Source organism: Chionomys nivalis, chromosome 2, assembly GCF_950005125.1.
Source record: "Chionomys nivalis chromosome 2, mChiNiv1.1, whole genome shotgun sequence".
Classification (NCBI taxonomy): domain Eukaryota; kingdom Metazoa; phylum Chordata; class Mammalia; order Rodentia; family Cricetidae; genus Chionomys; species Chionomys nivalis.
This window is the reverse complement of record NC_080087.1, coordinates 21,751,865-21,766,136: the sequence shown is the minus strand read 5'-3', so window position 1 is coordinate 21,766,136 and position 14,272 is coordinate 21,751,865. Positions and strand designations below refer to the sequence as shown.

General features: G+C 37.3%; 1 protein-coding gene across 5 annotated transcripts in view; it reads left to right on the top strand.

Annotated features, from left to right (window-relative positions):
* Stxbp5 (syntaxin binding protein 5) overlaps positions 1-14,272 on the top strand; it is a 151,477-nt gene that overhangs the window by 111,093 nt on the left and 26,112 nt on the right. For 2 of the 5 annotated variants that reach the window (XM_057763275.1, XM_057763272.1), the window contains exons 18-19: positions 1,186-1,337; positions 7,230-7,292. In XM_057763275.1, the coding sequence (XP_057619258.1) occupies positions 1,186-1,337; positions 7,230-7,292 (215 nt within the window). Of the gene's footprint in view, positions 1-1,185; positions 1,338-7,226; positions 7,293-11,854; positions 11,915-12,014; positions 12,063-14,272 lie in introns of all 5 variants that reach the window. The other 3 variants (XM_057763274.1, XM_057763271.1, XM_057763270.1) reach the window with 2 other exon arrangements.

Sequence of the window (14,272 nt, the reverse complement as noted above, 5' to 3'; positions counted from 1 at the left end):
TGTGGTGTCTGTCACAGTAGTGTTTGTGCACAGACCTGTCTTGTCCTCAGTAGTAGCCATGGAGAGTCACCTGTACTTTTGTTCCTGCTAATCTGCTGACTCACTATCAGTCCCCTGTCTCTTGGATTTGTACATCCAACTTAACCTGGTTGTAAGCTGAGAAGCCTCCTGGTATCTTTTATTGGCTGTTCTTATGGAAGAACAAAAGATTCTACCTTCTAAATACTTTATTGAGCATTACAACAACAACAATAAAAAAAACTACACACTTAAAAGAAAGAATAGGAAATTTCAAAAGTAGTTAAAAACTGATCCATTAATTATACATTTTTATTATATTTGTGGGCTTGTTTATTTGGTGGAAATTTTTGCTCCTTCTCTAGTTTTGAAATTTAAATTACTTGCCAAGACTATATAATGTGTAGCTCATTTTTAAAGTTTCAGTTGAAACATCTACCCCTCTGGCTCCTGTGTGTGTTAATGCCTAGTGTCCTCTTCTGCACCCGAGTGCAAGGTTTCCTCTCTGAGTTCATCGTCTGCTAGTCAACGTCTTGTCCATCCTCTTTGTGACATCACTCCCCTGTACGTGCCAGCTACCAAGATGCTTTAAGAGCTCTTAGGATAAGAATCCATTATACACCAGAAGTTAGGTTATGGTTCCTAAACTGTAATGAAGAAAGCATTTTGCACAGCTCAAAGGGAGTCTCTCAAGGCTTATATTTCCTTTTTGTTCTTGACAGAGGAGTTACCAGAGATTATTCTAACCTATAATTCCATTTTCCCAGGAACAGAAAAATAGACATTTACATTGCTTAGTTTGTATGTGGGGGGAGGGGGGTCTGATCAAGCTTCAGCTTTTATGTCAAATATTCTTATAAATGGTGCTAATGCTTGATTTAATGACATAGATAATATCTACAGAGATATGAATAGCTCCCTGAGAAAGACTCTGTATTCTGTACTCCCATGCCTATCCTTGCCTTTAGTTTCAGGCAACTGAGGTGAGTCCCCAGATCCCCTAACTCCACATGTGAGCTCTCTCACACACACACACACACTAATAGTCAATAAAATAAATGGAAAAATAATTTTCTGAAAGGCCCACCATCCTATCCTTCAACTTTGTAGTTCACATTTCTTCTAATAACTTGTTTGTACTGAGATACTTATGCTTCCCGTTGCCAGTGTGGTTTTTGGCAACTGTAACGGCATCGCGATGGTTGACTACCTCCAGAAGGCAGTACTGCTCAACCTCAGCACCATAGAACTGTACGGCTCAAATGATCCTTACCGAAGAGAACCCCGGTCGCCTCGGAAATCGCGCCAACCTTCAGGAGGTAAAAAGAAAGGAAAACCTTCCTGAGCTTTAAATGCTGCAGATGCTCGCATGCATATGTCCCTTGTGTCTGTGAGTGCTTCCCTTAAGCAAACAGCTAGTCTGCTTTAAACTGGATATATAAACAACCAAAGACCAGCTAGACATAGGAGTCTTGTTTTTGTTTTGTGTTGCCTTTATGGTTTGTTTTCTTTTGTTCTTAATAAGATAGGGTTACTTTTAATGTCACAAGGAAACCAGTGTCACAGTTCAGCTAAGACATAATACTAGGAATGTATGTCTGGTTGTTATAGAATATAAATAGATTTCTGTTTGGTCCCTCTCAACTAATAATTGAGTTTGAACCATCTAATGAAAGCAATCATTCCTGTGTGAAAGTGGGCTCAGAGGTGATTTGCTTCCCTGATAATGAGCATGTATAGATAGCCTTGATTCGGCACAAGCTCGGGCTCATACATACAAAAAAAAAAAAAATCTTTGTAGTGTTCTTTGCTGTTTGCTAAATATCTAGTATTAATACTGTTTCATTGCTGATATCTCTTAGAACATAGAATACACATATTTCTGGCTAAGTATCCTGTACCTCTTGCCTGTATTTTACTTTGTTATATACAGCCGATAACTTCATATATATGATATGGGGGTATATTAAGGAGACCTCTAACAATAATCGACAGTGAGCTTAGTTTTCCTGGGGACCCTCCCAGCTGGACCAGGATTAAAGGGAACTCTATTCAGGGCTTGTTTCATCCGTCTGCCGAATCCTGGTAAGCATTGGTTTAGGGAACTGTCTGCACATTAAAGTTCTTTTTGATTCAGGGTACTGGAAGCCATGAAGTCTAGCACCACACACACACACACACACACACATACTCATACATACATACACATATACATATCCGCCATACACACACAGAGCATTTTAGCATTCTCTCAGCTAAGCTTCTCTCAGAAGATTATTGGCTAATGATCGCTATCAGGTTTGTAACGTGAGGAGTCGAAACAAAACAGAAGGTAACGCCAGGCTTTTCTGGCCTTTTCCTTAATGGTCAGAATTTTTTTCACGGTTTGTTCTGCCCTGTCTGTCTGTGAGTGCGATCATGTTGTCGTGTATATCTCCAGCAGTTCTGTTTCAGCCATGCCATTCTGGTATCTGTCTCCTTTCTTTCTCCCTCCCTCCTCATGGCTTCACTAAGGTATGCTGGCTGTGGCTTCTTGCATGTGCGGCCTTCCTAGCTCTGAGTCAGTGAAAAGACTCCGTTCTTCTTTTATAAGTAAGTCGTTTATGTCTTGACATTTTTGTTCTCTGTAAGATCATTGTTTCCTTTTTCATTTTACTAATTAACTAAAATACTTTACATCTAAAAGACTAAACTCATTATTTAGAGTTATCTCATAACAGCTAATTGAGCAATATGCCCCAACCGAACTTATAAAGCCAGGAAAGAAATAGTTATGAAAGTATATTAAAACATGTTGTTATAAAAAAATTCAAATTTTACAAACTTGTGAAATTCTTACTAGTCTTAAAATTAATTTCTTTTCCCCTTTATACTTCAGAAGGTTTACATTAAATTACTTATTATTGAATGTCTGAACTTATCTAAGAATAGGACAAGGTTTATTATACAATTAATTTTTTTCTTAAATTTTATTGCATCCTACTTTATTATTTATTATTATTTATAGTAAATTCTTTAATATAATTTATAATATTATTTGCTTCATTTTATATTGAAGAGAGAGATCTTGTGCATATGAGAACTATTTCAAGGTTTTATTATGCTAAAATGTTTCACGTTGTAATTTTGCCATACTATCATTACCTAAGGTTTCTTAACTAAAAATTGGGGGTATACATCTATGTAGAAGAGACTACTTCGTAGAAGGAAGGAAAGCAGGGTTAATTTTTGACGTTTTTAGTAATATCTTGAGAATATTTGTGCTTCTGATTTCAAATTTGATTTACTTATTTTTCATATAAAATTAATTAATGGATAATAATTGGCATTAAAATTTGTATTGATATAAAAATAATGATATTCTTACCCAAGTATTAGGGTGCATGCATACAATTTTAGGATGTGGGAAGCCGAGACAAAAAAGGATCTCCTCCAGTTCAAGGCTGGCTGCTGAAACCCTGTCTTAAAATTAGAAGCAGGCTAGTGAGCTCAAGGGTTGCCTTTGCCTCCCTCTCCTGACTCTGGAGTTACAGATATGTGCTATGGAACCTAGCTTGCTGCTTTCTTCTTCCTCCTCCTTCTCCTTTTCCTCCCCCTCCTCCTCCTTCTTTTTGTAGTGTGTCCTTACTCTGTAGTACAAGTGCCATCACACTGTTTTCAACCTTTTTAAAGGTCAGTTTGAATGGAGAATTGTATTTACTACCAACAGATGGAGTCTGTTTTGATTAGGACTCTAGAGTCACTTATTAATTTGTTTTATAAAATAAAATATTATCATTTGAAGTTTGAAAATGTTAACTTTGTTATTACATTACCATTAAATTATTATACGGATTGAGGCCTCACAAGGATTATTGTAAAACTATCTCAGGGATGTTCGTTCCTAGGGGATACCGGAACCCATTTCAGACCCTCTGTGTATTATGTTTTCTTGTCTGCATACATTCCTGTGATAATGTTCAATTAGAATGAGGCACAGTGTAGTAGGAGCTGCGGGCCGCTTCCCACCGCTCAGCTCCCGGCCACCGGCTAGCTTTACCAGAAATAATTACATGGAAACTGTATTCTTTTAAACACTTCCTGGCCCATTAGTTCTAGCGTCTTATTGGCTAATTCTCTCATCTTGCTTTAACCCATTTCTAATATTCTGTGTAGCACCACAAGGTGGCTTACCAGGGAAGATCTTAACCTGCGTCTGTGTAGGGTGGGAGAATCATGGCGACTGCCTGACTCGGCTTCTTTCTCCCAGCATTCTGTTCTGTCTACTCTGCCTACCTAATTTTCTGTCCTATTAAAGGGCCAACACAGTTTCTTTATTTAACCAATGAAATCAACACAAAACAAAAGACTCCCACATCAGCACAGTAAGATTATCAACAGTAACACACTAAAATGAACAATTCATATTTCTATATTGCACTTATGTGCAAATGGTCTCTGTGCTTCAAAATGTCTTATTGCTGTGCATGCTTCTCCTCCCTGTGGTGATATGGCATGGTACTCAAAGCAGTTAATGGCTCTCGTAGGCGCATCAGCATCTGCACCTTTGTAAGGTACTTGGCTACGAGCACTACAACACTATGACTGTTTAGTCAGTGAGCAGGACTAGTCCTCTCTGACTAATGGGAAGGTAGATATGCATTAGGTGGAGCAGTGATGCCCTATGCAGTGAGATTTTAGCACACTACCTAACAAGGTGCCTACATAAAATTTAAGAATTATTTCTAGAATTTACCATTTAGTATTTCAGACCAGATTAACAGTGAATAATTGAAACCACAGAAAGTAAAGCTGTAAGAAGAGGTGTGCGTGTGTGTGCGTGCGTGCTTGTGTGTGTGTGTGTGTGTGCGTATGTGTTCAGTAAAATGGGTTTACAGGTTTGCAAAAGGCATGCTGACAGATGACTTAGCGGGTGAGACACTAGTTGCCAAGCCTGGTGACCTTGGTGCAGTTCCCTAAATGTAAACATGGGACAAGTGAACCAGTTCCCATAAGTTGTGCTCTAGCCTTTCCATATGGCCTGAAGCATGCTGTTCCTCACACACATACATACATGCATACTCACTGACTAGAGAGACGGATATAAAAGTATTTTAAAGACTGTGTAAACGCACTTAAGTACTATGTACTATGCATATGCACTATGCATAGCAATTGTAAGATTGTTATTTCATGAAATAATAGGAAGCAGGTTCTGAATGGTCCCGTGACATCCGTGGTATGACACCTGTCTTTTTCTGGGGCTTTAATGTACAGTCCAGTTTCTCAACTAATTCAAATTTCCCAATAAGTTCTCCTCGTGTGTGTGTGTGTGTGTGTGTGTGTGCGTGCTAGTGCACACTTGTGTTTCCATCCTACTACATTTAGTTAGGGTTTCTTGCATGAAATAGGTAGGGAAGGTTATTTACTTGAACAAGGTCAGCTTACCAGTTGCTAAACTAATGAGGAATGTGGTCCCCTCACCCTCAGCCACCATTAGCTGCCTGTAACTCTGAAAAGAGTGATAGAGGTGCAAGAGTCCCCTTCCACACCTGTGATGGAATGGTGACTGGCCCAGTCACATGAGGCCTTGTATGGGTGTAACAGCAATGTCATGTCAGAAGACAGCAGTCCACAGCACTTGCTGCCACTTCAGCCCTCTGTTCTTTCTGCCCACTCTTCTGCAGTGTCCCCCAGGCCTTGGAGGAGTTGGTACAGATGTCCTGTTTAGGGCCGATCACGCAAGTCACATATTTTCAGCATATGACCAATTATGGGTCTCTCGCTTAACCCACTGCAAAAAGAGGCAGAGAGCATTGATCTATGAGTAGAAACATAACTGTTTAGAAGGAAGTTTGACACTGGATCAGCTTAGCAAAAACAGTAGGAGATTACAAACCCACTCACACCCACTGACACGTATGGACACACACCCAGACTTCCTCGCATACCCACACAGACACACACACACTGACACAAACAGACACAGACACACGCACACTGACACACACACACACACTCACATACCCACATACACACTCAGACACATACACACACACACTCACACATACAAACACACACACACACCCAATCACATAACATACAGACACACATCTACATACCCATACAGACACACACACACATACACTCACACGCACACCACCCACCCACATACCCCCACCCACACACACACAACACACATGTGCCATATCACTTCCCCTGTCATGGGATTTTAATTACTTTTACAGTGCCAAGCATGAATTTTATTTTGTGGGATAGGCCTCAGTCCAATCAGAAAGTGGCTGATGTGGGTGAAGCCAGAGCATGTGCTGTGTCCAGCAGAAAGGCCTCACCCTCAGCAGTGACCTGCCCTGCTTGGAGACCTCTGGTGCCTTCGAGACCAACAGCTCATAGGGAGGCATCTTGCATGCGATGTTGGCCTTTTTGTTGAGTAGTCTGAGCATCATTATCCACCTATCCAATGTATGTCCCTTTAGTCTTTATTATTATTATCATTAGTACTATTGATTTATGATATGATAGGTTTCCATGTGACTTTTTCAGATATCTTCATTTCTGTTAATCCTTTCCCTTTACCTCCTCATAAAATACTTTGCAGTTGTTTTTTTTTGTCTATAATTACTGCCAAATTATAGTATGGATCATATATAATTTATGTAATTCATATCTGCCTTGAGAGAAGTCTTTGTTAAGAGCTTTTAAAATGTGATACTATAGTTTTTTAAGAGGGATACAAAATAGGATAGATAATGAGCAATATTTAAAATAATACAAATTTAAGAGATACAAAATATTTTCATAATCATTTAAAAATATTTAAGCAATGTATTCAAGACTTAAGGAAAACCACTTAGAAAGATGAGTTGAAGACTCTTGTGATATAAAAATTACCAAACGTAAGTGTTTCTTCTCTTTTGAGAAAGTCACGTGTCTCCACAGCTCTGGTGTTGTACAGGTCTTGGGTCATATCTGATATCCAAGAATAATAAATCACTTCGTTTAGAAATTCTGTTTCTAAATTTTCTTGTTCAGTGGACCACAGCCATATTAATTGGAGATAGTTTATTACCAGAATGCTCCCATCTCAAGCCTCACCATTGCCATATCCGTTAATCTGTCTCTAAGTGGTTAGCAGTGAAATAAGCCCTGCGTGGAAGACGAGCTTGTGTAATGGGTGTGGTGTCATTTGCTCTTGTTCTGCTTTCCAGCAGGCCTGTGTGACATCACTGAAGGAACTGCTGTCACAGAGGATCGCTGCAAGTCTCCAACCTCCGGTAATCTGGCTTTATTTCATTAACAATTAAGATTAAAAAAACTAAGATGGCTTATCAGTACAATTTTATATGCACTTATAACTACATATGAGAAACATATCATTTGTCTTAAAGTCATAACGGTGTTAATAAGGGGAAATAAATGTGGCTCATGTTAATAAAAATTCATAGCTTGTGTCTGTTCAGGCTTGAATGATTGAGTGCCCAGTTAGCTTTCTTACAGATAACAGTGTTAAATGTATTTCCCACCTACCATTGAATCGATGCTCTAGCTATCTCAGATCTATGCTTCTAGATACTCCTGATGTTTAGTAGAATGAAGTAGGATCATGGAAAGTTGAATTTTTAGTTGAAAATTCACCTTTTTGATAATTATAAAATAATGTCCAATCCAATGCTATGACAGATCCCCCCCTTTTTTTTGCTCAATGGTAGGGCTCAAACCCAGGACCTTGTACATACTAGGCCAGCCCTTTGTCACTCATGACACCTCCCAAACCAAATGGAATTAAAGATTTTGATACAGTTTGCTACAGTATGAAAAAATGGACTCTTAGTGAAATTGTAGCCTATTTGCATTTGTTTTTCATTTTGATCAAGGTCATTTCTTGTGTATTTATGTTCTTATCAAAACGGTTCTTTTTATTTGCAGGGTCTTTCTGTGACCCATGTGCATATTACTGTTTCACAGCAGCATTGTTTTTATGACATTTGAGTATCCTCAGAAGTACAGTCTTGAGTTATTGTACAAGGTTGTAGCTTTGCTAGTCATTAGTAAATTTAACTTTATTGTTTTAATTAAATTTATTATGTTTTCTACCTAGGAATCTTCATTAGCTTTTCTCTTAGCAAGATTTTTCTCAGTATCAGTAACCCCTTGTTTACACTTCTGTCCTACGCCAGCCATTCTCCTGTACTGGGAAGAATTGTAGGGTGCACTGTGCAGAGTATTTTGATCACTGTCATGTTTCTGCTTCCACTTTGTCAGCCCTACATTGATGAAAGCGTTTGTGGTTTCTTTTTACAATTGCTTTTTTTCTGATTTTGCACAAATTGATCATTTGATGTTTCAAGCTTAAAGAGTGGACTAGGGAGAGGGACCATGAGTAAAGTGCTTGCCTTTGGGAAGATGTGAGTTTGTTCCTCAGAGCCCACACAGAAAAGCCAAGCACAGTGATTGGCTGTTGTAATCCCGGCCCTGGGGAAGTGAAGACAGTGGATCCCTGTGGCTTCCTGGCCTCCTAACCTTGCCTGTGTGACAAGTTCCAAGATAAGAGCCTCTGCCTCAGAATACAAGGTCGACAGCACCTGAGGAATGAAACCTAGGATTGCTCTTTGGCCTCCACATGTACGCTTGTGCACACACGCACACGCCAACACACAGCGCACACATGGACACACACTCACATAGAGTCTATCCACACAGGTATTTTGTTATTTAAACCTCTTATTTCACTTTGCCCATTAAACTCCTAAAGCATAGAGCCACAGAAGCCACACTGCTGCTTGCCTATCAGTAAAGTTGTGGACAGTAGAAAGGAATTACTTTCCCTCTTGTAGACTGAAATCTTTCTAAATTTGAATTGGAACTGTAGTTTATCTTCATTGTTCCTGCCAAGTACATTAAGTTTATTTCTATTCTTCCTACCTTCCCCAAATACAGTTGTCAGTATACTAAGGGCCTGAGCACAGTGAGTATTTTGGGCATGAAACATATCATTATTAAATTGCTAATTTGTTTTGTTATATTCAACCCAAATAAATTAATATCTCTTCATACTAGGCCAAACTTTAAAATGGCAGGTGAATGAAGCACTTAATACTCACACAAAATTTTAGATAAATTTAAGATGATACTTAAATATAAGTATAGAAATTACATAGAATATTTATACTCTAAATCCTGCCCCAGAGTTCCTCCAAGTAGAGGAAACTCAAATGTGGCTCAACGTCTCAGAATGTATTTTGCTTCTTGGTTCATATACAGACTCGGTATGACTTTAGCATTGATGAGATGTTACCTGTTTTTATTGTTTCTAACATTTCTGTCAGTTTGAAATAGAGTTAAAGTTGTAACATCAAAGAGATCGATGATAAGACATGAATTCTTGTTCCTAAAAATAAAACCTGTAGTATATTCGGATTAGCCTTTGCTCATGCTCAGATGGCAGAATTCTGAGGAATCAAATCTGTTCTTACACATCAAGAAAAAGTGTTCTTCAAAAAGGCCAAGCTTCACAGTGATAACATCTGAAACACTGGATGTCAGCGTGCAGAGCTGAGCACACTGAAGTGGGCGCTAGAATGCCCATGTCAGGCCCCCTCTGGTCGCTACCTCTGCAGCCTGGATATATTTTTCCATTATGATAGTTACTAATATTCTTTGTTGCCATGGCCTGATTATCTTACTCTTAATATTTACAATTGCTTTGCCATCATCCATTTTTACTTCCTAGTTGAGAAATAAAGGAAAAATTTGTTATCTTACTACCAAATTAAAGTCTATTGATAAAAATGGATTAAATTAGTTTGAGGTGACTCAAAAGCCACAATTTTCTTTTTCTTAACCTATTTGTCTTTGGTATTTTGAGACAGGCTTTCGTAGCCTGGAATTCACTATTCTCACCAGGTCGGGTCCTGCCTCCTGTGTGCTGGGATTAAAAGTGAGCACAGACAGCTTTTTATTTTTAATTGTTTTCATTAGAGTGAAAATAACAAAAATGCTTGACTGAATTACTCACAATGAGATAATAAAATTGTTAAATGGCCATATTGAATTATTAAAAACAATAGTTGGTATTTTAAAAGTTAATATGTGTAGAAGAGAAATATATGTATAAAAGTGAATTGGAACTTAGAATGAGTTCCTCAGAAGTACTGAGAAGAGATCAGTGTTTTGGAATGTAAATGCCCATGTGCCTTCTGTCAAAACCAACATTGACCAAGCTTATGCATGCAGTGGAGAAAATTGAGGGTCATTTAAATCCTGTAACCAAAATAGTCAGCTGCTCAGATAATTTCTATAAGGGCTCTTTTCAGAAACCCTTTCATAAACAGTAGTCTTCTGAAGCTGACATCACAGAAGCAGGTGGACGTGACGACTGCACAGACTGTTATTTCGGGGACCGCTGACTGTTTCCCCTCGCACTTGAGAAGTGGTGCAGTCTCTCTGTAATCCATCTGTTTGCATTTATGTAGGCATATAGAATGCTGAGATGAGTTTAGAAATCTGCTGAGCTCTATTAAAATGAAGATTCATGTATAGCTTGATAAAAACGGTGACTTTTGGTATTTATATGTGGCCTGAAAAAAATAAGAAGTTGTGTATGGTTTTCGTGTTTGTAAGATTACAGTAATCTGGTAGATTTATTCAAATAAATTTGTAACTTGTTGTATGTTATCATAGAAAGTACAACAACCAGTAGTAAGCATTTTCAACCATATTGCCTATTTATGTTTAGAAAACACCAAACTTCTTTTAATTTTAATATATGGACATGCTAGCCTATTATTACTCTGATATGAAATATATAAAATAATATACACTTACCATAAATTTATGCAGCCATTTGGTATCAAAGATGACAATATTTTAAAATGTGAAGTTCCTATGACCTTTATCCTCTTTAACTATGTTGTGTATATATGAAAAACAGCTGTCCCTGTTTCTTCTCTGGAACTGTCACTGTGGTCAGCAATGGCTTTGTGATAGTTCTGAGTGAGACTGGGGAGAATCTATGGATGCTGTTAATAAAAGCAGCATAGACTATTCAGCGAGTAGTGTTTGCAAACCTCCATGGGCGATTGGATTCTGCCCTTGTGGCAGGCTTTTCTTAGACTGTCTCCCTGGCCATAGTAAAGAAAGATGACTTTGGGGGAAGTCAAGTTCAAGATTTCAAGTTTCTACCTAATTCACTAAGGTTTGTTATTTTTACTGGGATTCCTTTAAGCATAAAAGGATATATTTTTATTTGCTCTCAGTTGTTTTTTTTATATATTTTCTTCTAGCAGAAAAGCTTCATTCATTTGCCTAACACGAACTAGTGACATCTACATGAAATACACACCGTTGATCACAAATGGGGTGTAAAATTGATTCCAAGTTTGTTTTAGGGAAGGAAGGTCATATGTGAATAAATTTGAAAATACTGCATAATTAAATGGTAAATATTGTATCGGAAATATGTAAAGTATCATGAGGACTTAGAAGGGGAAGTAATCTCCAGTGGGAAGGTAGTGGATAATTTAATCTATAAGATATGTCAAGATGTACTTAATAGGTTATATTTTTCTTTCTGTGTTCTTTGACTTATAAATAATATAAAGTACAACAAGATTTTGCCTAGTTATTATGAATCAAATTATTAGAAATAAATTTCTATATAGTTGGTTCTGCTATACAAGACTGTATACTACTGAATGCAGTACTGGAATATTCTCAGACTTGAGGTCACCAAGTCTGGTGGTCACCAGGATTTTAATCTGTGTTTGTTTGCTGTGCCATCACTGCGTTTGTCACTGACCATGTGCCCCTGTTCCTTCCATTGTCTTCATTTGTGTAGGTTCTTCATCACCACACAATTCAGATGATGAGCAAAAAGTGAATAATTTTATAGAAAAGGGTATAGTATCTTTATTTTAAAGTATCTTCTTTTTATACTTAAATTCATTTAGTTTACTCTGAATAGATTTTGACGTTTTATATTAAAATATTATTTTCAGTGAAGACCAAAAGCAGAAAGTTTTCCAAGATGGTAGCCAGTGATCTAGGTAGGAAATAGAAGTTTTTATTTTGTTTCTAATTGTTGCTCTATGCAATGCTAACCAACAGCAGAAACTGATCCAGTGCATTGCATCTTGTGTGTTAATTTGTTATTCCTTTGCTAAATAATAATCTTGGGGCTATGTCTATTCTTAATGCATTTGGGAAATAATTCTTAAAATCAGTTAAATTGGGTTTGTGGCTCTTTCTCTGGACTTACAGTGTGAATTATTCTGTTAACTTTTGCTTTGTTTTCAAATAAAGCAGGGTTCAATTTATGCTCTAAATACCCAACTTACATTCATGTTAAACTGAATCAGCTTTTCCTTTAGAGTTTTACATGTATTTTTTGTGCCCTTACTCCCATCTCTCATATTTTTAAGGTCACGTACCAAAAATCAATCTTCTGAAAGATGGCTTTTTCAGTCTATAATAATACTGGTGTCAGGGTGTTTGGCAGTTTACTACTGAACACCTCCCATGGACGAAAATCTTTATTCTACTCTGGATGTTTTGTGCATATTTTGTAATGAGTTTCTCGGTCTAAGATCCTTGAAGTTTAAAGCCTAAAAATAAATATATAACCACCAGGCTTGGAAACATAATCAAATTAGAATTGCCTTATTTGGTCATAAAAATTTAAGGATGCTCAAAACTTTGAAAGTCTTGACAAAATAATATTTAGAAAAGCCCTAGTTCACCTTTGACTTAACCGTGAAACGTTCATTATAGAGTTAATATGTTGTTGTTGTATTTTTAATTTTCCCTACATCATTGCCACATTTGTTTTGATTTTTGTTTTTTTTTCTTTTTATATTTTTGGGGTTGTTGGGCATATGTGTATGTACATGATCATAGTATGAGGAAATCTCTTGTGTGTACGTGTGTGTGTGTATGCACACATACTTGTACACAAAACAACCTGTTTGTAATTCCTCAGGAGCCATCTACTTTTTTGTTGTTTCTTTTGCTTGGCTCAGCTTTGCCAGAGACAGGGCCTTTGGCCTGGAGCTCACCAAGTCACTAACTTGATTGGCCGGCCAGGAAACCCCAAGATCTCTTTCTCTGCCTGCTCAGCTCAGGGACTGTTAGTGCACAACACCATACCCAGCTTTTTTATGTGGGTTCTGGGAATCGAACTCAGGTCCTAATACTTGTAAGACAAGCACTTCTACCAAGCGAGTGTATCAACGTCCCTACCACATACTCCTCTAATGGAGTAAAGAGGATGAGTTTCTCTGTGACTGAAAGAGGTTTGCTTTCTCTCACTTCATAACCTTGAATATATTGTTGAATTTTCAAAAATTCCTGCAAGAAAACCCTTATTTTCTTAGCATTGTAAATTGAACCCTGTTTAGATAGATTAATGGTGAATAACTGTTAGTCTTCTGGTCAATCTTAAATAAAATGGTTTATTTTCGGGCAAAGGGCTTCTTATCAATTATTTACTCTTTATTGTGGATTTTTAGTAAATCTTTTGGTAATAATAATTAAATCACTTTAATTACATACTAATTTTGCAGCTAATTTCCTTTATAGCATTTTGTATCCTGTTACGTTCTGGTTCTGTCACCACTGTAGAAGTTCTTTCCTACAGCAGGTTTTCTGTGTAACGTATACCGGTAAATTGCCTGACCTGAAAGAACTTGCAGATGGTTAAATTCGTTAATGTAGCCTCTGCCTGATGTCTATTATACTGCAATATAGCTTTATTAATGTGTACCTTCCCCTCTTTTCTGTTTCAAGTAGATATATGACTGGAAATATTTGTATTCCCTTATTTGAGAAACCTTATGAACAAATTTTCTAGGCTAGACAACACGCGTGGAAGGGTAATACTTGGACAGTGTTCATTTCTTCTACATTCTTTGTGTTTTTTCTTTCTGTAATGCCAACTTTTTTAGGATTGCTTCTTAGGAAATATGTTGACTTTATCCAGCTATCCAAAGTTATACCAGTATGTGACTCTTCCTAATTATTTTTAACCAGGAACATTTTCCTTCCCTGCAGTATCTGTATTGTATATTGGAAGATTTTGTCATGTGTCTTTCTTGATTTAACAATTTTGGTATATAAAAATAAAGCTAACATCTCAAGTTTTCCTTCTTCAAATGAAGTCTGCCCCAAATTCTACTGTGAAGGGTTTGTGGTTGAAATATTCTCCATTAGATATGTAATCTCTATATCACCTTTCTACATTACTGTCTATTTTATAATA